General features: G+C 43.5%; 1 protein-coding gene across 11 annotated transcripts in view; it reads left to right on the top strand.

Annotated features, from left to right (window-relative positions):
* nod2 (nucleotide-binding oligomerization domain containing 2) overlaps nt 1–27,739 on the top strand; it is an 83,912-nt gene that overhangs the window by 14,199 nt on the left and 41,974 nt on the right. For 7 of the 11 annotated variants that reach the window (XM_070898018.1, XM_070898016.1, XM_070898012.1 and 4 more), the window contains 8 exons: nt 3,134–3,236; nt 10,296–12,117; nt 21,122–21,205; nt 21,735–21,818; nt 22,523–22,606; nt 23,082–23,165; nt 23,276–23,359; nt 26,478–26,561. In XM_070898018.1, the coding sequence (XP_070754119.1) occupies nt 3,134–3,236; nt 10,296–12,117; nt 21,122–21,205; nt 21,735–21,818; nt 22,523–22,606; nt 23,082–23,165; nt 23,276–23,359; nt 26,478–26,561 (2,429 nt within the window). Of the gene's footprint in view, nt 1–3,133; nt 3,237–4,882; nt 5,091–5,575; nt 5,704–10,295; nt 12,118–21,121; nt 21,206–21,734; nt 21,819–22,522; nt 22,607–22,984; nt 23,166–23,275; nt 23,360–26,477; nt 26,562–27,739 lie in introns of those variants that run through there. The other 4 variants (XM_070898021.1, XM_070898022.1, XM_070898019.1 and 1 more) reach the window with 4 other exon arrangements.

Here is a 27,739-nt window from a genome sequence, read left to right as displayed (position 1 = left end):
CTCAATTGCTATCGTCACCCACTTCCACTGTCTCTATCTACTGTCCCATGGAAACAATATGTTCATTTAAAAAAAAAAAGAAGCAAGCTAAAAGATTGGGCAGGTTAATATGGAGTATGAGAAAAAGATGAGCAGTAGCACTTGGTATAAAGAGAAGTAGAAACTTCTTCTTTCATAAGCTTAAGTAAAAGGGTAGTCAAAGGAGTGAGAACACCAGATACTAAGGAGACTAGCTTATACTTAAGTGAGGGGAATGGCGAAGGCACGTGATGACTATTTTGCTATCCTGTTTGTATCCCACAAACACCATCAACCTTCAAGGCTCCCTCCTCCGGCTAAGCCCAGAGGTATGGAAAGTAAACTAGCACAACATATAAAAACAGATAGCAAGAGTTTCTATAGGTATATTAAAAGAAAAAGAGTGGCTAGAATAAATGTTGGTCCCTTAGAGGACGAGACCGGGGAACTTGAAGATGGCAGAAACTCTGAACAAATATTTTGTATCAGCCTTTTCAGTAGAGGACACCAGCAATATTCCAACAATGGAGTGTCAAGGGGCTATGGGGGGGTAGGAACTTAACACAATCGCAATCACTAAGGAGGTGGTACCCAGTAAGATGATGGGACTAAAGGCAGATAAATCCCCTGGACCTGATGGCTTGCATCCTAGGGTCTTAAGAGAAGTAGCGGCAGGGATTGTGGATGCATTGGTTGTAATTTAGCAAAATTGCCTGGATTCTGGGGAGGTCCCAGCAGATTGGAAAACTGCAAATGTAATGTCCCTATTTAAAAAAAGAAGGCAGACAAAAAGCAGGAAACTATAGACCAGTTAACCTAACATCTGTGGTTGGGAAAATGTTGAAGTCCATTATTAAAGAAGCAGTAGCAGGACATTTGGAAAAGCAAAATTCGGTCAGGCAGAGTCAGCATAGATTTATGAAGGGGAAGTCATGTTTGACAAATTTGCTGGAGTTCTTTGAGGATGTAATGAATCGGGTGGATAAAGGGGAACCAGTGAATGTGGTGTATTTGGACTTCCAGAAGGCATTTGACAAGGTGCCACATAAAAGGTTACTGCACAAGATAAAAGTTCACAGGATTGGGGGTAATATATTAGCATGGATAGAGGATTGGCTAACGAATGGAAAACAGAGTGTGGGGATAAACGGTTAATTCTCGGGTTGGCAATCGGTAACCAGTGGGGAGCCACAGGGATCAGTGCTGGGAACCCAACTATTTACAATTTATATTAACGACTTGGAAGAAGGGACCGAGTGTAACGTAGCCAAGTTTGCTGACAATACAAAATGGGAGGAAAAGCAATGTGTGAGGAGGGGACACAAAACCTGCAAAGGGACATAGACAGGCTAAGTGAGTGGGCAAACATTTGGCAGATGGAGTATAATGTTGGAAAGTGTGAGGTCATGCACTTTGGCAGAAAAAAATCAAAGAGCAAGTTATTATTTAAATGGAGAAATATTGCAAAGTGTTGCAGTGCAGTGGGACCTGGGGGTACTTGTGCATGAAACACAAGGATAGAATGCAGGTACAGCAAGTGATCAGGAAGGCCAATGGAGTATAAAAGTCTTGCTACATTTGTATAGAAATCTTGCTACAGTTGTACAGGGTATTGGTGAGGCCACACCTGGAATACTGCAGTTTTGGTTTCCATATTTACGAAAGGCTATACATGTTTTGGAGGCAGTTCGGAGAAGGTTCACAAGGTTGATTCTAGCGATGAGGGGGTTGACTTATGAGGAAAGATTGAGGAGGTTGGGCCTCGACTCATTGGATTTCAGAAAAATGAGAGGTGATCTTATCGAAACGTATAAGATTATGAGAGGGCTTGCCAAGGTGGATGCAGAGAGGATGTTTCCACTGATAGGGGAGACTAGAACTAGAGGGCATAATCTTAGAATCAGGGTCCGCCCATTTAAAACTGAGATGAGGAGAATTGTCTTTTCTCAGAGGGTTGTGGATCTGTGGAATTCGCTGCCTCAGAGAGCTGTGGAAGCTGGGACATTGAATAAATTTAAGACAGAAATAGACAGTTTCTTATATGATAAGGGAATAAGGGGTTATGGGGAACGGGCAGGGAAGTGGACCTGAGTTCATATCGGATCAGCCATGATCGTATTAAATGGCGGAGCAGGCTCGAGGGGCTGTATGGCCTTCTCCTGCTCCTATTTCTTATGTTCTTTGTCTACTGCTCAACCTCGAGCTTGGCTTTCTCTCCACATGTGATCCATCATCAAGATTCTTCCTTCCTGAGTATCTTCCCCTCTGCTTCCAAAACTCTTATTCATGCCTTTATAATCATTGATTTGGTCAATGGATTCCTTGTGTCCTCCCAACCTCCACAAACTACAACTCATCCAAAACATTGTGGCCACAGACCTATCACCTTCATCCTTTTCACACTTGACTGGCTCCTATATCTTAGTGGAATTGACTTTTAAGATTTTTGTCCTTGGTTTCAAACCTTCCACAGCTTCACCCAATCCTACCTCCACGATCACCTGTGCATGCATTTGTTTGATGCCTGCCATTCATTTACCATTTCCTCTGCTCCATCATTGGTAACCACAATATGCAACTTTCTCTTCAGCACCTACACCTTGTTATGTTCATCCCTACATTCAAACGATTCCTTATTATCCTTTTTTCCTGCACATTTGCCTCCCTTCTCTCTTCCCCTCTCCCGCTATTTCTCTTTCCCTCTCCCGCTATTTCTCTTTCCCTCCCCACTCCCCACAACTCCTGGCTTTGGCACACTGCTTGTAAAGGACTTTGACGTGTTTTTTTTGTGTGTGGACTCCACAGAAATGCAATAATTTGTTGCTGTGTATAAATACTATACTGTCAGGATTTCTTGGTGCGATTTTAGGTAGTTAACATTTTTGCTGAATGTTTTGACACAAAGCAGCTTTTTAATGTGAAACATTCAGATGTTCTTCTGTATAAGGGCTGCATATTAATGCAAATTATTGCCTTTTATGTTACAATTGTATCATTGATGGTTGTCACTGTGTAATGCAATGTATTCATTTGAAGATGGACAGCTGATGTATGTGCATTCTACAGTTCCTCTTGTGCAATACTATTTTTGCTGTGCTTAATATCTCAATGTTAGGCACGAAAGCTGCTAGATCTCACTAAAGCCAAGGGAGATGATACAGCTCAGGTCCTGTTGGACTACATTGATTCTGAATCTGGACCCATCAAGTCTGTCCTCGGTAAGTTTCTTGAAATCAGTGATGTTTCTGTCACTGTTGAAGTTGTTCTGTAACACTGTCTGGGAGAGGTTCCTGCTTACTTAACCAATAGCATTAAACCTCACTGCTTTCAAATCCAGGAACTGCAGAGCACTGTGTGTGTGCGTTCTTAAATCACATGCAGTGCTCTGTTAATTGGTGTCTGACTGCTAATACCATTTTTAATAGTGAAAACCCAGACTGTCCTGCAAGCTCTTTACTAACATAATCACAGAGGTGGCTCAGCAGCTTATCCAGAAAGGATGGCTTTGCATCGGTTACAGTTGTAGTACAGCAGATGAGAAATACAAAGCTGGTGAAATTAGCTCCCTGAAGCCTCGTACCCAACGTGGACATTTGAACTAATGCTCGTTCGGCTGCAGTTACGCCAATCATTCTTCAGTGTTGCAAAGACAACACCTCTTTACATAAGAACATAAGAAATAGGAACAGGAGTAGGGCACACGGTCCCTCGAGCCTGCTCTGCCATTCAATAAGATCATGGCTGATCTGATCATGGACTCAGCTCCACTTCCCCACCTGCTCCACATAACCCTTTATTCCCTTATCGTTTAAGAAACTGTCTATTTCTGTCTTAAATATATTCAATGTCCCAGCTTCCACAGCTCTCTGAGGCAGTGAATTCCACAGATTTACAACCCTTTTGAGAGAAGAAATTTCTCCTCATCTCTGTTTTAAATGGACAGCCCCTTATTCTAAGATCATGCCCTCTAGTTCTAGTCTTCGCCATCAGTGGAAACATCCTCTCTGCATTCACCTTGTCAAGCCCCCTCATAATCTTATACGTTTCAATAAGATCACCTCTCATTCTTCTGAATTCGAATGAGTAGAGGCCCAACCTACTCGACCTTTCCTCATAAGTCAACCCCCTCATCTCCGGAATCAACCTTGTGAACCTTCTCTGAACTGCCTCCAAAACAAGTATATCCTTTCGTAAATATGGAAACCAAAACCGCACGCAGTATTCCAGGTGTGGCCTCACCAATACCTTATAGAGCTGTAGCAAGACTTCCCTGCTTTTATACTCCATCCCCTTTGCAATAAAGGCCAAGATACCATTGGCATTCCTGATCACTTGCTGTACCTGCATACTATCCTTTTGTGTTTCATGCACAAGTACCCCCAGGTCCCGCTGTACTGCGGCACTTGCAATTTTTTTCCATTTAAATAATAACTTGCTCTTTGATTTTTTTTCTGCCGAAGTGCATGACCTCATGCTTTCCAACATTATACTCCATTTGGCAAGTTTTTGCCCACTCACTTAGCCTATCCATGTCCTTTTGCAGTTTTTTTGTGTGCTCCTATGGTGGTGATGCAAAGTGCACAATCTAACTGCTCTTAATGAGACATTTATGTTTAGGTTTAGCATCTTGTGCTGTTGCACAGTCACAGTTTGAGGTGTGCAGCATGGTTGCATTGTTTAGCTGCTAGCATGCCCTGTCTTAATGTCACTGCTCGGGTACTCCGTGGAGAACTGGTGTAAATTAGAGGCTAATTATTATGGGAAATATTTTTATATTGGCAGTTTCTTAGCTGCTCTTCTTGCTATTTTAACCACCTCCGGATTATTGCACATCTGAGAAAACAGCAGGAAATAATTGTGCTTTTTGCATACTTTAATTTTCAAATGATTGTTCACTTGTAATAGATGTCTTCTACAACGTGAGAAGGCTGGAGTGTGAATGATGCTCTCAAAACTTCAACGTAACCAGCAGATCTCCTGCAGGATTTCTCACTTTTCAAATCTGATCTTTTTGACCAAGCTTACAATTTCATATCAGACCTCCAATCCGTACTGGAGATTGAAGGTAGGAGGTACAGAATCCTAGGCGTGTGTGCCAACAAGCTTGCTAGAAATGTGTGCCACCAGGAGGGAGGTGGCACTCGCACTCAGTGCCAACTCCCTCATTCCCAGGAGTGCAGTGCTGTGCTGGAAAAAGTCTATTGCCACACCAGGGAAAGCAAGGTAACACACTGAATAGTCTTCCTTGTCCACCCTGGGCACCAGCATACTCTTCACCCTCCTAAAGCAACTTTTGCACAACTAACCCTTCACAATGCATTCTGGTTCAGGGAGCCTCTAACTCAGTATCTTGCATTATAGCTACCCAGATCCCCTAAAAGCAGTTACTTACATGCACAACCCTAAAATCCTTTCCTGCACTTTAATAGGCTCAAAACCCCACACCTCTTACTTCAGCGCTCCCATGCTAGTTGGCACACATTCCAACTGCGAGTCTTTCCTTCATTAACTCTATCTTCTTGCAGGAGAAACTGGCACATAATGTTCATCAGAGACAGGCCACCACAGGGGATGTCCCCACTTTAAAATTCCTCACGTCCTACAAGGAGAAGGCAATGTAGCTGATGGGGAGGCATTCTGCTCTTGTGAGAGATGGCGATGTTGGTGGCATATTATCGATGCCAGGTTAGTGACTGAATATCGAAAGAAAGAACCTGCCTTTCTATAACTCCTTTCATGACCTGAGCACATCCCAAAGTGCTTACTTTGCATCTACACTGATGCCCTCATTCCTGGGAAGCTTCACAAAGACGCAAGTTTCCACCCCCTTCTCTGCCTCCATAATCTAAAGAGGGTATTGCTCACCCGTTCTTAGATTCTACCTTTTTCCTAATCTCAAAATTGAGATATCTTAAGTTTTCCAAACAGATGGCTGCATATTTGGGATAATTTTTTTTTATTTTCCAATTAGAAATTAAATTTTTGGTGGTGATGGAGGTTGTCGTCCTGTCTGTGTATGTGTTGTTATGACAGACATGAATTACAAGGTCTGAGAACTGGGTGCCTCTCCAAATTCCGTCCATATTCTACTCTCCCCTCCCTGCATCCTTGTTCTGTCCTTCCAGGCCAGGTAATTTTGTGGTCCTTTATTTCGATTGTTCTGTCCAGAGATGACTGACAAAACAAGATGGCGGCCAAATAGATTTTCAAAAGATATTTGGGCAGTTTCATTGGTGCCTGTTCTCCTTTTAGGTATCTGTTTCCTGAGTGCTGATTATTGATTGGTAGTTTTCATTATTGTCTTTGATTGGCTGAATGCTTCACAGTTGATCCTGAACATGGGAATTACGTGAAGGCATAGCTGTTCTTGCACTCAAGACCCATGTACATCCAGAAGAACTTTTGCCAGCATTCCTGGGCTGCCTGGTAGCAGTACGGAAAGCTTGATTTCCGTGCTGACTACGAAAACTACAGAAAAACACTGACTTTTATATAGCATTATTTTCTAAGAAGCTTTACAAAGAGATGAGTGAACACTGAAGAGCAAGTAGGAGAGAAGTCAGGGAGGTCAAAGGTCTAAGCCTTGAGGATGATTTTTGAAGGTGGACAGAGAGGAATTAAGACAGAGTTTTAGGAAGAGAATTCCAGAGTGCGTGTGAAGGCTTATGGAAGATTGGTAAAGGCGAATAGTTTTGATTGGGATGGGAGAAGCAAAGCCTGAAGAGGGAGATAATTATATGATGTCCATGACTATTGAGTGAAATAGTGGTAGTTGAATAGTGAAGATTTGCATTTGGAGGGGATCAAGAGTGTAGGTGGGTTCCAGTTTGAAAGTGAGTCAAGGGGCTTGCTTTATTTTTGAGATAAAAAAATCTGAATGACACCAATTGCTAGCCACACACTTGCCCTATAACTCTACTTATGGAAGCGTTACCCCTACCAGTGATCCACAGCCCTTATTTTTCAATTTCCAGGTAATACTGGTACATTATGTATATTTTGAAAATATACAGACTTATTTCAATAAGCTTTAAAAATTTTCTTCTGCTTTGCAAGAACAAAATATTATAATTCTAAAGAAATTTGCAAATGTTATTAAAACTGAATCATAGAATGGTTACAGCATGGAAGAAGGCCATTTGGCCCGTCGAGCCGATTGCTGGCTCTCTGCAAGAGCACTTCAGCTGGTCCCACGCCCCATTCTTTCCCTGTAGCCCTAAAAGCCACGATTGAGTCTGCCTCCACCACCCCTTCAGGCAGTCCATTCCAGATTCGAACCACTCGCTGTTTAAAAAGATTTTTTCTTATGTTGCCTTTGGTTCTTTTGCCAACTGCCTTAAATCTGTGTCCTCTGGTTCTCGACCGTTCTGCCAATGGGAACAGTTTCTCTCTCTCTCTACTCTGTCTAGACCGCTCATGATTTTGAACACCTCTAACAAATCTTCTCTTTTTTTTAATCTATAGTTTCATAGCAATTAATCACTTTGAGAAACAGTGTCAGTTTTTAGATGAATAGAATTTGTTGCTAAGTGGTAATGTACCTTGTAATGTCTCTTATTCACAGCACATTCAGTAGGTGTTTTGCTGCTCATTTATTTCTGACTGCTTCTTCCAGACAAGCTCAACACTGTGTGCCTCAGAACTGTAATTAACAAAGCATGTGGCTAACCTAGTGACCCAGCTAAAAAGATTGGCAACGAAAATTTTTTTTAAAAAATTAACAATGATCCACGGCTGCCTGCCTGCCAATTATACCAATATCGTTCTAGTACCTACTGTTCGAGAACTCTGCAACACAGAAAATTGTACGGATTGTGTTTCAGTTACATTGCTTGGGCATCTTGGATAAAGCCTGCCTGGCCCAAAATAATTTGTACAGTGGAGCTGGCATGCTTGGCGCTTCTCGTTATGAGGAATGGCTGGAGAAAGCTTGGACTTCTCAGCATTTATAGGAGGTGTCTAAGAGATGATTTTATCGCTGGAATGATTATTTGCATGAACAAATTTGAGACATTCTGCGCATGCGCACTATATGGGGGAGGCACCTAAACACTGCCCCCCCCCCCCCCCCCCCCCCAGCCACCGGAGCTGCACATGCGCACCCAATGTTCCAACTGCGCATACGCCGCTGCATGGCTGTGGTCTGCAGCCTGAACCACATTTCCTGTAAGCCTTGTTCAAACCCCCAGCCCAGAGCCCATTCACCAGCTGTAGGCCCAGTTCAAACCCTCAGCCCAAAACTCATTCACCAGCTGTAAGCCCAGTTCAAACCCTCAGCCCAAAACTCATTCACCGGCTGTAGACCCCAGTGGGGGGGGGGGGGCGCAGCGCAGGGACAGGCAGGTCAGGAACTTGGACAGGGGGGTGGCCAGGAATTCGTAGGGGGAGGGGCAGCAGATAGAGAACAGTGGGGATGGAGAAGAACGTGATCCAGGTCTAAAGTGGGGTGATGAGAGTGAGAACGTGATCCAGCTGACTAGAGGGATCACATTCTTCCCCCCTCCACCCCCTTTGTTAGACATGGATCACGCTCTTCCAACCCCACTCCCTTTACATCTGAACCACATTTTCCCCCTCCTTTCCCCAGACCTGGATCACGCCCTTGACTATGAATGGCACTGAGTTGATTTCTCAGAATGCCCGGCCTGTGTGTGACAAGGGACATCATTGGACTGGATGAAATCCGGAAGTCATGACACTGTCACTATTCACTTCGAACCCAATAAACCTGTTATCAATCCGTGACTCCCATCAGTCACCACAGCTCTCATCCAGAGTGTTTAGTTTGACGGAGTGATTAGCGACAGTGTTGGTACTTCCGGTTGACCCGTGATGTCATCCTGCACGTGAGCCGGGCCACTCGATGTAACTCTCAGCGAATGCTAAAAATCTACGGTTCTGCTAGTGATGTCACTTGCAATGATGTCACCCTCACCTGTTCACGTTGAATAAAGTGCGTTTCACTAAACCAACCTTGCAGCTCAAATTATGTAAAATAGTCACTGCTGTGGATTTCACTCAGCAAATCAGGCAGCATTTACAGAAAGAGAAACTGATGAAAGGTCATCGATCTGAAACGTTGATGCTGGCTGAGAATTTCCAGCATTGTATGTTATATCACTCAACTGATGATTGGGAGGCGATCGACAGGGCAGGCCGTACGTGGCCGTGTGAAAGCTATTTAGCGTTTCTAGGTGACACTCCACATTCTTCGGTAGATGTCATTGTCATGGCTGCACAGAAGAAGCTTCGCTGGCGCAGTCTGCCTGTGACAATGACTGGATCAAATTACACATTGCCGATACTTTGAATTACTCTCCAGCAGGCAGGATCAAAGTACATATTCCAGACAAACTGTTGGGGTGTGTCTTGTCCTTCAAGGAGACCAATCAGAAATCTGGTCCAACCCACTTGTGATGCAAATAAATGCAACCTTTTATTGCGATGCATAAGGTAGTTAAGAAATGGAACAGATGGTGTCATATTACTTTAAATTGTGAGTAGAACAATAGGAATCTTTTGCTACAAACATGTTCCTGCCGCAGACAACGTGGGCCACTAAACAGTGGGTGGGAGCACGGCATTTTCTTTTGTTAGTTCACTGGCCAACATTTATTGCCCATCCCTAATTGTCCTCGAGAAGGTGATGGTGAGCCACCTGAAGTCAGCTGGAGTCACATATGGGACAGGCCGGGTAAGGGTTGAAGATTTCCGTCCCTAAAAGACAGTCCGGTAGTTTCATGGTCACCATTACTGATAATAGCCTTTTTTTTTTAAATTCCAGATTTATTTAATTATGTTGAACTTAAATTCCCCAGCTGCCGTGGTGGGATTTGAACTCGTATTTCTGGATCATTAGTCCAGGCCTCTGGATTGCTAGTTCAATAGCATAACCACTATGCTGTTGTATCCCTGTGTATTACGTGATTTTAAATTCCGCACAAATATGCCCTGATCTTGACCCCTGTTGCTGGCCAAATATTGCAGTACATTCCTTTTAATACAATGTTGGACATCCTGTTCAAAAATTACCTAACACTCTTCAAAAATAAAAACTATAAAATTGAAAATCCCAGGTCATGTCTTTTGTCTTCTGTATAACTCACTATAAATCCCAAGCTGATTTCAGAATCTGGTTGGAATTACTTATGAAAATGATGAGATGTCACTCACTTATCTGTGGTTGATGCTGACTACAGGATGGAAGGCAGTGTCCCAATAGTAGTATGAAGGTTGCAGTGATCTCCATACCTTTTAAATATTTCTCTCTCTTTTAGGTAATGTTTGCTTGAAGTATCAGGAAAAGTTGAGTTCTACATTGGCTGCTCAGTCCCGATTTCTAACAAACTATGCAGGAACTGAAAATATGTGCCTGGAGGATGTTTATGTGGATTGTATCTTGGAAATATCCAACACTACTGGTACAAATGGCTGCTTGCGGCGCCTTATTGGACTGGAAGATATCTTTGGACCAGATGGGATATTAAATAAAGATGCAGAAACTGTGTTGATCACTGGGGAGGCAGGAAGTGGGAAAAGCACTTCACTGCAGCAAATGCAACAATTATGGGCAGCAAAACAAGCATTCCAGGACTTCACATTTGTATTTGTTTTCAGCTGCAGAAGGTTAAACTTCATTGACAAACACATTTCACTTGAAATGTTACTGTTTGAACATTGCTGCTGGCCTGATCATCACCAAGATGAGGTTTTCCAATATATCCTGGACCACCCTGAAGAAATCATGTTTATGTTTGATGGGTTTGACGAACTTAAATTCCAATTTACAGATGAAGAAAGGCACTGTTCTCCCACCAAGCCCACCATTGCTCTGAATCTGATCTTTAATCTCCTCCAAGGAAACTTAATGAAAAACACTAAAAAAGTTATGACCAGCCGACCAAGTGCAGTCACCGCCATTCTAAGAAAATATCTGCAGAAAGAGATGACTTTAAAAGGTTTCTCACCGGAGGGAATCGAAATGTTCATAAGGAAATGCCACAGCAACTCATCGAGTGCAGAACGTATTTTATATTTTGTCGAAGCAAACCCAGCTCTTCACGGGCTCTGCCATGTGCCCTTCTTCTGTTGGATTGTGTCCAAGTGCCATGAGCAGTTAATGCAGAATGGCAGTGATTTCACTCCGACTATGACTGATGTTTACCTGCTGATTCTGGAGCACTTTTTATTGCATTTTACACACAGCAGCCAGGGAATGAATGAAGTTCTGCCGAGCCAAGTTGGTGCAATCCTCCATCTTAGCAAACTGGCACTGGATGGTTTAACCTCTTGCTGCTACATATTCTCAGCTGTACAGCTACAAGAGGCTGAGGTATCTGAAGAGGACATTTCTTTAGGGTTTCTTGTCCATAGTCATAGTGCTTCCCATGCAAGCAGTGTAGTTAATAATCGGAATTATGAGTTTCTTCACATCACTGTCCAGTGTTTTTTTGCTGCACTGTACATCACTTTAGATGATGATGTGGGACAATCTACTCTTTACTCATTGTTCAAACCCAGACAGAAAAAAACATCCTCATTCATGATGTCAGCAACCTGCATTGAAGGTTGCCCATTCTATTGCCACCAGTCTCCTGAACAACACGAAAATAGAAGTGAAACTATGTTGCAGGGAGCGAAGAGATCAAATCTGCAAATAACAGCGAGCTTTGTTTCTGGGCTTTTGTCTGGTCGGCACAGAAACTTGATGGGGAAGTCCTCTCTCATCCAGAAACAGTCCAAGAAGTACAAACTGGTTAAAAAATACTTAGAAAAGAGCATACAGAAACATTTCCTATCTATACCACCGGCTGTTGGCGGGGAGAAGAAAAGCATGCATGCATTGCCAGAATTTGTATGGTGGATCAAATGCATTTATGAAATGCAGGACAGCGACTTGGCCAAACAAGCTGTCAGCAAATTGGAGGTGGATCACTTGAAGTTGACCTATTGTGGAATAGGGCCAGTTGAGTGCACTGCCCTTGCTTATGTCCTCAAACACTTGAAAAATCCCGTGGGATTACAGCTGGATTACAACTCAGTCGGTGATGTAGGAATTGAACAGCTCCTTCCCTGCTTGAATGTTTGCCATTCTATTTAGTAAGTGTTTTTAGCTGGAAATTACAGTTGCCAATATTAGCAGAGGGATGTTTAACGTATTCCTGTGACATTCCTTTTTGCTATTTTGGGAAAGATGTTAATCTAAAACTCAGGACTCCAATTAACTGCACTAGTCTTCTGCTATGTATTCTCCTCTGTACAAGTAAGAGAGACCGAGATATCTGAAGAAGAGTTCCTGTTCATAGTCATAGATTTTTTATTAAAATAGAAGACCAATATTTTTCCCCAAATCTTGGAAACAAGTCATTCCTAGGCATTGGTTTGGGAACACACTGGTGAATGGTGGGGGAAAAATAATATAAATTAACTTGAGTTGTGAGTTGTGGAGATGAATAAGTCTTAACAAATAGACTTGAGAATTATTTTAATAAAAGCCGAGCTTAGTGAGGCTATAGTGGTATCTGTTGACTTGTTAGCCCTGTCGAAGGCACAAGGAATGTTTCTCCTGTCCCCAAGTTCTTATCTTTGAACCAAGGTTTTAGCCTTGGCTTAGTGCTAGCACTCTAACCTCCAAGTCAGAAAGTCGTAGGTTCAAGCCCCGTTCCAGACACTTGAACATGTCTAGACTGACACTTCAGTGTATTATTGAGGGAGTGCTACACTGTTCGAGGTACTTCTGGATGAGATGGTAAACTGTCTGACCTTCTAGGTGGGCATAAAATATCCTATGGCACTATATGAGGAAGAACAGAGTTCTTCCAGTATCCTGGCCAACATTTATCCCTCAATTAACACCACCAAAACAGATTATCTAGTCATTTATCTCAGTGCTGTTTCTGGGACCTTGTGTAAATATTAGTTGCTGCTGTTCCTTACATTACAACAGTACTTCATTTGGAGCGCTTTGGGACATTCTGAGATTGTGAAAGGTGCTATATAAATACTAGATCTTTTTGGATGCTTTTGAGCACTGAAAATCTGCATGTTTATATCTAAAGAACATTGTCTATGTTCCTAATGACAAATGTGGAACAACAGGCTAGCATAGTTCAGAGATGTCATGATACCTGAAATGGGGAAAGGCCAGTTTATAATAATGGTGGCTTGACTGTTCAATGACTTGTGACCTGGAAGAGTATTTTGAGAATATTAAATTCCAGGCTCCATGGTATATTTTAAAATAATATTTTGCCATGCTTCAGGCTTTTAGATAATCCTTGTATTTGAACAAAGATTCAGATATTGGTTTGCATTCTACTCTATTGAAGGTCTGGCCTCTGTTTCAACTACACATTACATTGGATCGGATTTTGCTGTAGAAATAATGGCTGAGGCTAACATCATTCACCGCTATTTACGTGGAAATCAGACCATAACTTCTGGTGACCACACGTGCAGTTAAATGCGGAAATCCAGAAATTGCTGGCCAAGTTGCGATGTTTCTCCCAAAACTACCCGAAATGGCATCTCGCTGTCTGACTCACCATTCAAATACATTGAACGGCGTGAGGTTGCTGTACTTACCTCATAGATACGGACTAAACTGGCCAGAAAATGTTGGGGCTTGCCCATTCCAATGTATCCTTTTCACAGAGCACAATAAGAATTACTGCCAAACAACCTCTCTGGCACTGGAAATTAACTTTTACAAATGTAGAGTCTCATTCCTTCAGATTTCTAGTTGTTGGAGATTTAAAAAATAAATGTAAATAAAAACACTTTTTTAAAACTTTTTTTCTTTTTTTCATCTCTCAATCCAATCTTTCCTTCTTTCTCTTTACTTCACTTTCTGTACCTGATTTGACATTGAATTCACTATTCCAATTGACACTTTGTAAGGCTCATTAACGATTCTTCAGTCTGACTGGTTAAGGAGATACACAGTTGACCTGTTCACACAGGTCCAGAAGCTCTAATGAGGGCGCTGTGCTTTTTAGCTCTCTAATTACAGTAACTTCCAGTACACAACCCCATAGAAAGTCTGTGGCAAAGTGCAAGTTTAATGAACAGCGTTGCTGAGAGCAAAATCCACCCCATGACGTTCTTCGTGTAGAATTTTTTTAAATGTGTTGACCGAATAAAAACATGATGCTGTGGTTTAAACAGCTGCCTAGATTTGTGGTGATTCATGTGTTGATTTGATTAACCCTAAAGTTAATTATTGTAAGGATTTTGTTTCATATTAATATTTACAATCACGTTTTTATTACTACGATGATGTTTTATTGATGAATGTGGATATTATTTGTGTAAAGTTTAATAATTGCTGTTAATCATTGAATGACCTTGTACTGCAAATTGTGTGCTTATGACCATTTTTCACCAATTGTCAAAAATCTTGATCAAAAATCACATACAATTCATACAAGTTAAGCCCCTATCCTGCAAAACTAGTGCGAATTTAAGCATTTAATGTCCGAACGCAATCTCTTGCCTTCATTCTTACATTTAAATATGATTTTAAAAATAACTTCCAGGATTACAGTAATGTTTTAGGTTTTGAGACTTAATACTATTGTTGAAACACAGTGCAGTACTTGAGTTATACACTAAGTGGAGCACAATACTATTTTATCACCTGCTTCAGTGAATAAGGATCACATCCATTCGACATTGTAATATAATTTGCTGGCATGCCAAGCCAAAATTGGGAACCTTTTATTTAAATGTTGATGTTTGATTGGAAACAAAAAGACATTTAAGTGTATTAATATGATTTAATAAAGTAGAAACATAGAAAATAGGTGCAGGAGTAGGCCATTCGGCCCTTCGGGCCTGCACCACCATTCAATAAGATCATGGCTGATCATTCACCTCAGTAACCCTTTCCTGCTTTCCCTCCAGACCCCTTGATCCCATTAGCCGGAAGGGCCATACCTAACTCCCTCTTGAATATATCCAATGAACTGGCATCAACAACTCTCTGCGGTAGGGAATTCCACAGGTTAACAACTCTCTGAGTGAAGAAGTTTCTCCTCATCTCAGTCCTAAATAGCTTACCCCTTATCCTTAGACTGAGTCCCCTGGTTCTGGACTTCCCTAATATCGGGAACATTCTTCCTGCATTCAACCTGTCCAGTCCCATCAGAATTTTATATGTTTCTATGAGATCCCCTCTCATCCTTGTAAACTCCAGTGAATACAGACCCAGTCGATCCAGTCTCTCCTGGGGAGTCAGTCTAGTGAACCTTTTTCTGGCCAATTTATATGCTTCTTTCTTGGATTTAACACTATCCTTAATTTCCCTTGTTAGCCACGGTTGAGCCACCTTCCCCGTTTTATTTTTACTCCAGACAGGGATGTACAATTATTGAAGTTCATCCATGTGATCTTTAAATGTTTGCCATTGCCTATCCACCGTCAACCCTTTAAGTATCATTTGCCAGTCAATTCTAGCCAATTCACGCCTTAACTATCAAAGTTACCCTTCCTTAAGTTCAGAACCCTAGTCTCTGAATTAACTGTGTCACTCTCCATCTTAATAAAGAATTCTATCATATTATGGTCACTCTTCCCCAAGGGGCCTCGCACAACAAGATTGCTAATTAGTCCCTTCTCATTACACATCACCCAGTGTAGGATGGCCAGCCTTCTCGTTGGTTCCTCGACATATTGGTCTAGCAAACCATCCCTAATAGACTCCAGGAAATCCTCTTCCACCATATTGCTACCAGTTTGGTTAGCCCAATGTATATGTAGATTAAAGTCGCCCATGATAACTGCTGTACCTTTATTGCACACATCCCTAATTTCTTGTTTGATGCTGTCCCCAACCTCACTACTACTGTTTGGTGGTCTGTACACAACTCCCACTAGCGTTTTCTGCCCTTTGGTATTCCGCAGCTCCACCCATACAGATTCTTATACGTCCTTACTAAACAGTATAAATGCACACGAGGCCCATGCTTGAGAGAAGGTCAGTATGTGACGTGTCCTTTATTCCTTAGCACTCAAGTCCAGAAAGTGGGTGGAGCTTCCCCTTTTATATCTGAAGGTCCAGGTTAGGAGTGTCTCCCACAAGTTCACCACCTAGTGGTCATTGTTCTCAGTGTACAACTTAGGACAGATTATACATGGGTTACATTGCTGGTTGAATACATGACATCACCTCCCCACCCCCCAAAGTCTTATTGGGATCACAGGTTGAGTCTCTGGTGGTCTACGCTCTCCTGTAGAGCGCCTGAATTGGGGCTCCGGTTGTTGGGCGCTGGCCTGAGTGTCTGCTGTTTGCGGTGACTCAGGCCTATCCGGACTGCCCACAGTGACTGGGCTCTCCTCCCTTTGGTTCCTGTATTCGGTCACCTGTGGAGGAGTGAACTCTATATTGTGTTCTTCCTCTGCTTCTTCTATGGGGTTGCTGAACCTCCTTTTTGTTTGATCCACATGTTTGCGGCAGATTTGTCCATTGGTAAGTTTAACTACCAGAATCCTATTTCCCTCTTTGGCAATCACAGTGCCTGCAAGCCATTTGGGCTCTGCAGCGTAGTTGAGGACAAAAACAGGGTAATTTACATCAATACATTGTGCCCTCGCATTCCTGTCATGGTAGCCATATTGTGACTGGCACCTGCTCTCGACAATTTCTTTCATGGTGGGGTGTATGAGCGTCCTTTTCATTAGCAGCTCTGCGGGTGGAACCCCTGTGAGTGAGTGTGGTCGGGATCTGTAGGCGAACAGGAAGCGTGATAAGCGGCTTTGTAGGGAACTCCCTGGGATTCTGAGCATCCTCTGTTTGATTATCTGCACTGCTCATTCCGCCTGGCTGTTTGAGGCCGGCTTGAACGGTGCCGTTCTGATATGGTCAATTCCATTGCCTGCCATGAAGTCCTGGAATTCAGTGCTTGTGAAGCACGACCAAGATGTCCGGTAAACCGTGGGAGGCGAACATTGCACGTAGACTTTCTACCGTGGCAGAGGATGTGCTTGAATTTAAAATCTCACACTCGATCCATTTGGAGTAGTCGTCTACTACAACTAAAAACATTTTTCCCATGAAAGGACCTGCGTAGTCCACATGGATGCGTGGTCAAGGCTTGGCGGGCCATGGACAGTGGCTAAGGGGGGGGCTTCCGTGGGTGCATTGCCCAGCTGGGCACACGTGTTGCACCTGTGAACACAAAAGTTCCAGATCTGCGTCTATCCCTGGCCACCAAACGTGTGACCTGGCAACTGCCTTCATTTTGACAATGCCCGGGTGCTCATTGTGGAGTTCTCTGAAGAACACCTCTCTGCCCACCTGGGGCATGACTATGCGGTTTCCCCACAGTAGGCAATCGGCCTGAATCTAGTGTTCATCCCTGTGCCTGTGAAATGGTTTAAATTTCTCAGGGCATGCCCTGTACATGGCTGCCCAGTCCCCATTCAGGACACATTTCTTGACTAGAGACAATAGCGGGTCTCTATTTGTCCAGACTTTAATCTGACGGGCTGTCACGGGTGAGCCTTCGCTTCCGAAAGCTTCAACAGCCATGACCATCTCAGCAGCATGCTCGGTAGCCCCCTCAGTGGTGGCTAGTGGGAGCCTGCTGAGTGCATCGGTGCAGTTTTTGGTGCCCGGTCTGTGCTGAATTGTGTCGTCATAGGCGGCTAACGTGAGTGCCCACCTCTGTATGCAGGCCGATGCGTTTGCATTTATGGCCTTGTTGTCGGCCAAAAGGGACGTTAGGGGTTTGTGATCTGTCTCTAGCTCAAATTTCCTGCCAAACAGGTACTGGTGCATTTTCTTTACCGCATATACACATGCGAGCGCCTCCTTTTCTACTATCCCGTAGCCCCTTTCTGCCTGGGACAGGCTTCTGGAGGCATAAGCTACCGGCTGTAACTGACCCTTGGCATTGACATGCTGCAACACACACCCGACACCATAAGACGACGCATCGCACGTTAACACAAGTTTCTTACATGGGTCATATAGCGTTAACAGATTGTTGGAACATAACAAATTGCGTGCTCTATTAAAAGCCCTTTCCTGGCTGTCCCCCAGACCCATTCGCGACCTTTGCGTAGGAGCACGTGTAGCGGTCTAGCAGCGTGCTCAATTTGGGAAGAAAGTTACCAAAATAGTTCAGGAGCCCCAGGAACGAACGCAGCTCCGTCGTGTTACGGGGTCTGGGTGCTCACTGGATCGCTTCCGTCTTGGACGCAGTCGGGCTGATCCCGTCTCCTTCTACCCTCATCTCCAGGAATTCTACCTCTGGAGCTAGGAAGACGCACTTCGCCTTTTTCAGTCGCAGCCCTACCCGGTCCAATCTGCGTAGCACCTCCTCCTGGTTGTGGAGGTGTTCTTCAGTATCGTAACCCGTGATGAGGATGTCGTCCTGAAAAACCACCGTCCCTGGAATCGACTTGAGGCTTTCCATATTTCGTTGGAAGATCGCAGCGGCCAAGCAAATCCCGAACGGACATCAGTTGTACTCAAACAACCCCTTGTGTGTCGTGAGTCAGCTTCTTCGACTCACTCGCCAGCTCCTGGGTCATGTAAGCTGAGGTCAGGTCCAATTTTGAAAAAAGTTTGCCACCAGATAGCGTCGCAAAGAGGTCCTCTGGTCTTGCAGTGATACCCGATTGATGGTGGCCTTGTAATCACCACATATCCTGACCGACCCATCCGCCTTGAGCACCGGCACAATCGGGCTCGCCCAGTCACTGAATTCGCATGGCGAGATGATGCCTTCCCTCAGCAGGCGGTCCAATTCGCCTTCTATCTTTTCCCGCATCACGTACAGCACCGCCCTGGCCTTGTGGTGTACTGGCCTGACATCCGGGTTTATGTGAATCACTACCTTGGCCCCCATGAAAGTGCCAATGCCGTTTTGAAATAATGAGTTAAATTTGTCCAGCATCTGTGAGCATGATATATGCTCCACAGGGGAAATTACATTGACATCGCCCCATTTCCAGTTCATGACAGCAAGCTAACTCCTCCCCAGTAATGCGGGACCGTCCCCCGGGACAACCCAGAGTGGCAACCTGTTCTCCGAATCTTTGTGGGTCACGACTACCGTGGCGCTGCCTAGCACCGGAATGATCTCCTTTGTGTATGTCCGTAGCTGTGTGTCAATCGGCAATAATTTTGGCCTCCTGGCCTTGGACGCCCACAACCATCAGGGACTGGCTGGTCCCCGTGTCTAGCTCCATTGATACTGGGATGCCATTGAGGAGCACTTTCATCATTATCGGTGGCGTCCTGGTGTATGAACTGTATACGTGCTCCACATGAACTCGCTGAACTTCAGCTTCCAGCGATTTCCCCCAGCGTTCATTTCTGCAATTTCTGCAGGTATTTTGCTCATCTCTGCAAACTCCGGCTGAGTGTGTGACTCCACGCCTCCAACATGAGCTGTTGTTGGAAACAAAAGGTCCCTTGCCAGTCGATTGTCCCTGACTGCCCCTGTTATTGTTCTTGAGTGCGCCATTAACAGGTGTTGATGGCCCCATTACTGGCCGCATTGTCCCTTGCAATGGCGTGAATCGCCGTTCAGCTTGCCATTGTCTCTGTCGAACTCCCCCTCTGGGTTCGGCTACATGTTGGGGCATGCCCGATTGCCCTTGTCTGTCTGGAGAACTGTGTGCTGCTTTAACAATGTTGAATCTCTGTCCCAACTATTCCTTAACACAGTACCTCTCGTCTGTTCTGGTGGCCATGCTCGCGTGGTTTAAATCCCAGTTTCTTGTCGCCATTGATACGTCCTTACTATACACTATAAATGCACACGAGACCCATGCTTGAGAGAAGGTCAGTCTGTGACCTGTCCTTTATTCCTTCGCACTCAAGTGCAGGAAGTGGGTGGAGCTTTCCCTTTTATATCTGAAGGTCCAAGTGAGGAGTGTCTCCCACAAGTTCACCACCTAGTGGTCATTGTTCTCACAGTGTACAACTTAGGTCAGATTATACATGGGTTACATTGCTGGTTGAATACATGACAGATTCCACATCATCTCAGCTAAAGTCCTTCCTTAGTGTTGCGTTAATTTCCTCTTTAACCAGCAACGCTACCCCACATCCTTTTCTTTTCTGTCTATCCTTCCTGAATGTTGAATACCCCTGGATGTTGAGTTCCCAGCCTTGGTAACCCAGGAGCCATGTCTCCGTGATGCCAATTATATCATATTCATTAATTGCTGCCTGTGTAATTAATTCGTCCACCTTATTATGAATACTCCTCGCATTGAGGCACAGAGCCTTCAGGCTTGTCTTTTTAACACACTTTGCCCCTTTAGAATTTTGCTGTAATGTGGACCTTTTTTAATTTTTGCCTTGGGTTTCTCTGCCCTCCACTTTTACTTTTCTTCTTTCTATCTTTTGCTTCTGCCCCCATTCTACTTCTCTCTGTCCCCCTGCATAGGTTCCCATCCCCCTGCCATTTTAGTTTAACCCCTCCCCAACAGCACTAGCAAACACTCCCCCTCGGACATTGATTCCGGTCCTGCCCAGGGAGAGACCATCCGGTTTGTGCTGGTCCCACCTCACCCAGAACTGGTTCCAATGTCCCAGGAATTTGAATCCCTCCCTTCTGCACCACTTCTCAAGCCATGTATTCATCTGAGCTATCCTGTGATTCCTGCTCTGACTAGCACGGAGGATAGCTTCTTTTACTGGTATAGGCTGACCTTAGAGCTGTTCTTCAGACTACAATTCACAAACTGTCTCCATATATTTGAACAGAAACAAATAACAAATCTCTTATAGTAATCTGTTTGGGGATTAGTACACAACCGGTATGGACAACAGACGTGGCCATGGATGCTCATGGCTGCACAGACTTCATGCTGTTACAGCTTCCTGACAACTGAACAGCCAGACCTTAATCAGCCTTATACCAGACACCTTTCCTTGAAATGACAATTTTAGCAAAGAATGTTAGAATTATATCGGCTTACAAGTCGATTGAAAATCATTACTGTAATTAAAGACATTTTTAATCAAAAAATATAGTGCGGTGGGAATAAATGTATTAAAATGGAGTTATGTTGATTTTTGCAGTTTTTCTTTTTATTTATGTTGATTATATTGTGTAACCAATTTTATGTTTACATCTTGCAGCCTCCGGGCAAATAACATTTCTGATCAAGGAGTCTCCAAACTGGTTGACCGAGCGCTTGGCTGCTGCAATTTACAAAAGATTGCGTAAGAACAATTTTGCTGAGTGTTTCTATTAACATGGTGCAGGCATCGACAACTATTGCGAGTCTCAAAATTACTCAGTGATTAAACAAATTATGATATATATAACCATAAGAAAGTAGCTAAAGGAAATTACAATGGAAGATTATGTAGGGATGTGTATTTCTTTATTTATATTTCTTGCTCCACTCCCAGAGGCGCAGCCATTTGTAAAGAGCTGGGAGTGCGGAACACTAGGGGCAAGTCTGAAATTTGGAGAGATAGAACGTAACCCATATCAATGTTTGAGGGTGATGCATCTCCCTCCTCATGTTCTCCCCCCACTTCCCTCAGAGGTTACATCTCTGCTCCCTCCTTATTTCAGATGAGTTCCGATTCGGGTGCAACATGTATTTTGATAACTTTTAAAAAATGTAGTACAAATTCTGTGTGGTGAAATAATCTGACTGTTTAGAAAGTTTTGTGTGTAAAACAAACCTTTATATTCAGGGGAAATGCATTTACTATTCAAATTCCTCTTTTTTTTTTTTAGATTGTTTCACAACAATTTAACTGATGCATGCATCCAGAATTTTGCAAAGCTTCTTATACACAATGACAACTTTCTAGCATTAAGGTAAGATCAATGTTACCAGGAGTGTTCAGCAGAGGAAGCATTTAGACATTTAAGGCCTGAAATTCCAGTCAGGTATCCAAGCATAAATTGAGCAGATCACCTGAAGTGGATTTGAATTTGGGGCAGAGCCAGGTTTGCCAGGATTCCGCCCTGTACCAAGTCCCGCTTTAAATTCCAGTAGGTTTGGAATAGCTGAGTCCACCACACTCCACCCTCCTGCCCCATCAAGGGGATGTGTCTGGGGTGGTTCCTGCATTACCCAGGGAATTTCATCCTCTGTGCCCCTTTATAAGGCCTCAACCAAACTGTCCGCAGCTATAAGCTGGCATGGCCTCAAAAGGAGATCATATCGGAAGGTCTCAGAAGGTTCACTGACAAAAGCAATTGATCCCAGTGGACTGATTACATTTATCTACTGCATTTTCAAAGCAGCTGAAGTTTTTTGACCTAGGAATGGTCTTGGGTAGCTATGGACAACTCCACCTTACAATGCCGGATCAGGGGGTGGATGCCTCTGAATTACTTGAAAGCGCCAGGAGTCTCCCCAAGCATTCAAATGATCTTGTTCGTGGGATTTGGCTCGGGCCATGAAGACTGATCCTGCTGTATTTGTACTGACGGAGATGGGTCATTGAAATTTTTAGCGCATTAGATTTTAAAATGGTGCTTATTTATGCCTTGTATTTATTCTTCAACATTCCCAGGCTAGGCAACAACCATTTAACAGGCGCTGGGGCAGAAGTACTGGCAGAAGGTTTAAAACAGAACAACTCAATCCAGTACTTGGGGTATGTCATTAACCGTTATTTTCATTGTTCTGCATTCACATGCTGATACTAAACATCGTATACACTTCATTCACATAGGATTGAAAAGGCCAAGAGTAAATCCTTAGATTAGAACAATCTCTTTGTAATCTCTTTTACATCTTGGGTTTGGTAGTTTGATGATCATGCTACTGTAGACAATGTGCCTTCATAATAACAGATACAAATATGTAAATTGAATAATAGAAACTAGAATGCATCACTTATAAGATTTATGGGAATAATTTTTCAAGTCAATGGAAAGTAAAATCAGATGGGGTGTAAAACAAAAGGCTGATCCTGTCAGTTTCCCACCAGGCAGGTTGGGCTAAAATAACCCCCATTTCATTATATTCCCAGCGATTCCTTACACTGTGAACATGAAGTCATTTTACACCGTTTACTACATTTGTGTAATACCGGGATTCATAAACTGTTTACGTCAATGTTTATCCAGACTTTGGGGAAACAAAATTGGAGATGCTGGTGCTTGTGCTATAGCGGCAGCACTTGAGGATAACACGAGCATGTTGTGGCTAAGGTAAGGATGCTTGTGTAGTAAAGACTCTTAACAGAACGTTTTGATTCAAACTTTTTAAAAACCTGTTGTGTTTCAGTACGTAATTCAGTGGACACTTTTCTGACCATTAGTCTTGTAGGTAACGACATTGGCAGTCGTGGTGCCAGGGCTTTGGCTGCAATGCTGAAGAAGAACACTGTCCTTGAGGAGCTGTGGTGAGTGTCTTCAAGACGTCAGCATGGAAAAGTGGCTAAATAATAAAGCTCTTGGAGTCCGCTGGTTTTGGGGTGGGGTCAAATCATTAATCAGGCTGTCTGTTGAATTTATGATTCTTTTATTATGGCTACTGATATTTGTGGTGGCACGAACATTTTTTTTACTGTACTCCTAGCATGATGTTTGAAGAGCGCTTGCTGTTATGATGCTGCCCAAGTTGTGTATTTCAAATAAGGTGCAAATCTCTTGTTAGTTTTGACGCTTCTTTGGAAAGGGATGCTCTTGAGAAACTTCCACTAATTCAGCTTTTGCTGGTGTCTACAGCAACACACTCTAAGCAGTGCCTGTAGAATTCTGCAGCACCTCCAGGCCAATGCCTGTGGTAACCCCAACTAAATTCTGCAGTGTGAGAATGTAGAGTCTGCCCAAGTTTTGGGGACATCACAGTTGCAATATGTGTTTAAAATATTGCATAAAAACAAGTGCAAAATGGTTGATGTTGTTTAAAAGAGCTGAGCATTTCAAATTGTTTAAAAGCCATGTGCTGTTTATATATTAATAGCTGCCACTTAATACCTGGTTGTCTTGGCTGATCTTTCACAGAGGCGGCTGATTTTTCACAGAGGCGGCTAGGTGTTAAGAAGCAACTAAGTGTTGAGTAGTAGGTAATGGATACCCGGTGTTCTGAATCGGAATAGTGCCAACTGACGCCAGTCTTCCTATCCCCATCGATTTGTGACTCATTAATCCCCATGTATTTCACACCTTGTACACTTAGCTGCTAAACTAGATTTGGAGCTTCTGTAAAGATATCTAATTAAGATGCTGAGAGCAATGGGTTACATAGAAACATAGAAAATAGGTGCAGGAGTAGGCCATTCGGCCCTTCGAGCCTGCGCCGCCATTCAATAAGATATTGGCTGATCATTCCCTCAGTACCCCTTTCCTGCTTTCTCTCCATACCCCTTGATCCCCCTAGCCGTAAGAGCCATATCTAACTCCCTCTTGAATATAATCCAAAAAGCGTTATCTGCAACACTTGGAAATATATTGTTGTTCCTTCATCGTCGCTGGGTCAAAATCCTGGAACTCCCTACCTAACAGCATTGTGGGAGAACCTTCACCACACGGCTCCATTTGTTCAAGAAGGCGGCTCACTGCCACCTTCTTGAGGACAATTGGGGATGGGCAATAAATGCTGACCTTGCCAGTGATGCCCAGATCCCATGAATGAATACATAAAAAAAAAATAAGTGCAAGGATCAAAATGCACAGTAATTTAAGGAGCAAGATAATGGATTAAAACTGATGTTATCTGACCCCATTTAGAATCAAAACATCAGGTATAAGTTCCAATAAAGTTACAACAGGGAAAACTGTTTCGGGAGGGAATTGATGAAAAAATGGCAGTGGAGAAATTCAACAGTCGTTGATAAACTCATACAGCACAGAAGGAGGCCAGTCGGTCCATCGTGCCTGTGCCAGCAGCATCTTACTAAATTCCATGGTGATTTCGATGGCCAGGGGATTGCAGCGCGCTGGGGCCCTGATCATACTGAAAAATTGGGTTTGATAGAATAGGATATTTATTATTATCTTCCATCACCTAGCACAGCACATAGTCAGTCAAGGAAGGCAGGAGTAACTGAAAAGCTTTTGACAATTTAGCACTTAAATACAATAATTAATGTTTGAAAACCAAAATATGTCAAATTCTGAGATGTTGGATGACAAGCACGTTTTGTGGGTAAGGAGAAGCCCATTGATGTGGGTTGGGTATAGCATGAGCTGACATATATTCTTCAACTGACTAGACAACACGATGGGCAGTTTAGTGTGTGGGATTGTACGTGCGTATTACCCCATTAGGGACTGGATTTTCGGCTTTGATGATTTTGGGGCGGTAATGGCGGCGGGACGGTAAGGTTTGCACCCGGGAACAGTTTGTGTCTCAGTCAGCAAAATTGGCCAGCTGGGCCCCGAGTCTGGGGTGCAGCGCTAAGGGAGGTGTTGTACACCTCTCTTATTGCGTTAGCATGGGAAAATCCTGAGCTAAAGAACGGCCCGGGAGCACTCCGAGAGATGCCTGGGGAGAAAAACAAAATCTGAAAATAACCCCACAAAAACAGTCGCAATACATAGCCCAGGCCACCAAAACATAAATCGCTAAAATTTAAAAGAAAAAACAATCCCATATACCTTAGGACGGCATTACTTACCCCTCTGCAGTCAGTGTAGGTTGGACCGACCGTTTTCCCAGGTGGTCACAGCAGGGCGCGCTGCGGGCCGTACGGGTCGGGCGGGAGTCAAAAAGCGCGCCGATGTTGCAACCAGGAGCGTTGCGCACCGCGCAGCTCTTCCGGGTGATGCTGCTCCGCGCCGCCACAAAACCGGCTCTGAAAACCCCCGGGGGGGTGCTGGAGGCTGACCGCCCGCTGCCATTGCCGCTGTTCCGGGGCGAAAAACGGAAAATCCACCCCAATATGTGAGCACTGGGAATGAGTGAGAGGCAAGCAATAGCTGCAACTAGAAGACGCTGCTAGGTCTCGGGGCGGTCGATACAATCTGAGGATGTAGAGAGATCTGAAGTGTTGGGGGAGGACGGCGAGGTGTAAGCCAGCATTGGGAATCCGATGAGGGGACTGAGAATTGCGAGGGTGGGCAAAGGTGGCATTGGGAACAGAGGAGGCAGAGAACCAGCAACATTAGAAATGGGAGTGAAAATGGTAGGCCCATGGTACAGGATTGCAGAGGCAAAGTAAAGCGGGCTTCACCATAAGCCACAGATCTATTGAGCTTCTGGTGAACTGAAAGGCAAGCATAATGGCAAGTAAGCATGCTTTTATATCTGTTCTGTGAGATGTTGATTAAACAGCTCTCAGAACCTATTTGACCCAGTGAGCATTTCATAACATTTTGAAAACCAGGCATAAGGCAGTAATTCAGCTGACCCATGATCCTCGATGGTCTGTTCTATATTTTAAGCTGGCAGCTGATTTTCTTGTCAAAACCACCTCATGTCAAATGTACACTAATATGCTTAAAATAAATTGTTTGCTATTAGAAAATGAAATTCTAGTAATTCTTTCAGCTTATATTTGTTTTTCTTTGTCCCAGCCTTCAGGAGAACAGTTTAGTTGATGAGGATATGCTGCACTTTGCAGAAGGACTCCAGAACAACTCGAGCTTGAAGGTTCTCAAGTATGTGGTGATATTCCAATAAATGAGACATTTCTCAAAAGATTAGGATGCCAACTCTAATTATATACATAGATTCATTGGTCAAAGTGTTGTTTTGCTTTGAGTCAGTCTTTCTCTTTCATTTCCATTGTTGCGTCTCTGATTCAGTGCTACTTGAGATTCCAGCTGGGTGCTGGGTTGGGATTTCTTTTGAAAGTCTGGATAATTGCCTCCCTATGAAGATATAATAAGTTGTGGGGAGTCTACAACAGTATATTGTATATGGTCTGTGGAAGGAATGATTTGATGGGCCAGTTGGACTTGCCTTCTTTTCTACTTCATGATACCAGAAATGCGAGGGTATACCTATCAGGAAAGGGTCTCTTTTCTCTTGAAAAAGGAAGGCTGAGGGGTGACCTAATAGAGGTCTTTAAAATTCTGAAATGTTTTGATAGAGTGGATACAGAGAGAATGTTTCCACTTGTGGAGAAGAGCATGACTAGAGGATATCAATATAAGATCGCCACCAACAAATCAACTCGGGAATTCAGAAGAAACTTCCTTTCCCAAAGGGCGGTGTGAATGTGGAACTTGCTACCACAGGGAGTAGTTGAGGCAAATCGTATAGATGCATTTAAGGGGAGGCTAGATAAGTAGATGAGGGAGAAGGGAACAGATATAGATAAGGAATGATGGGAGGACATTCGAGTGGAGCATAAACGCCGGCATGGACTGGTTGGGCCAAATGGCCTATTTCTGTGCCGTATATCCTATATAATCCTTTGTAATTCTTGTATCTTTAGTTACATCCTCATTTGGGTTAGCCTTTTTATTAGCCTTTTGTTTTAAATGGCAGTGTTATTTTTCTGTAATCCACTGCAGATGAAATTTAATGGTGCTCTCATGGTGTAGAGGATCCTTTGAACCCCTCAATAAGATTATACTTAATCACTTCTACCTACCTGTTCTCCGTCATTCACCTTATCTGGGCTAGAGAAGGAAACATTCAGTTCGTCTTCCTGCTTCCCACTGCTGGAAAATTACCATGTGTAGCTGTCGGAAGAGGACCAGATTAGGTCCAAGTGGTCTATGCTCACACATGATGAGTGGCTACTTCAGTGGCAGCAGGAAGTTAGCTGTCAGTACATTTGGAATCATATCTGAGTGTAAGGCAACCTCTTCTAGGGAAGGGAAGAAAA

This window comes from Pristiophorus japonicus, chromosome 13, assembly GCF_044704955.1.
Source record: "Pristiophorus japonicus isolate sPriJap1 chromosome 13, sPriJap1.hap1, whole genome shotgun sequence".
NCBI classification, from domain to species: Eukaryota; Metazoa; Chordata; class Chondrichthyes; family Pristiophoridae; genus Pristiophorus; species Pristiophorus japonicus.
Note: the sequence above shows the minus strand (reverse complement) of the source record. Positions and strands in the feature narration are given on the sequence as shown.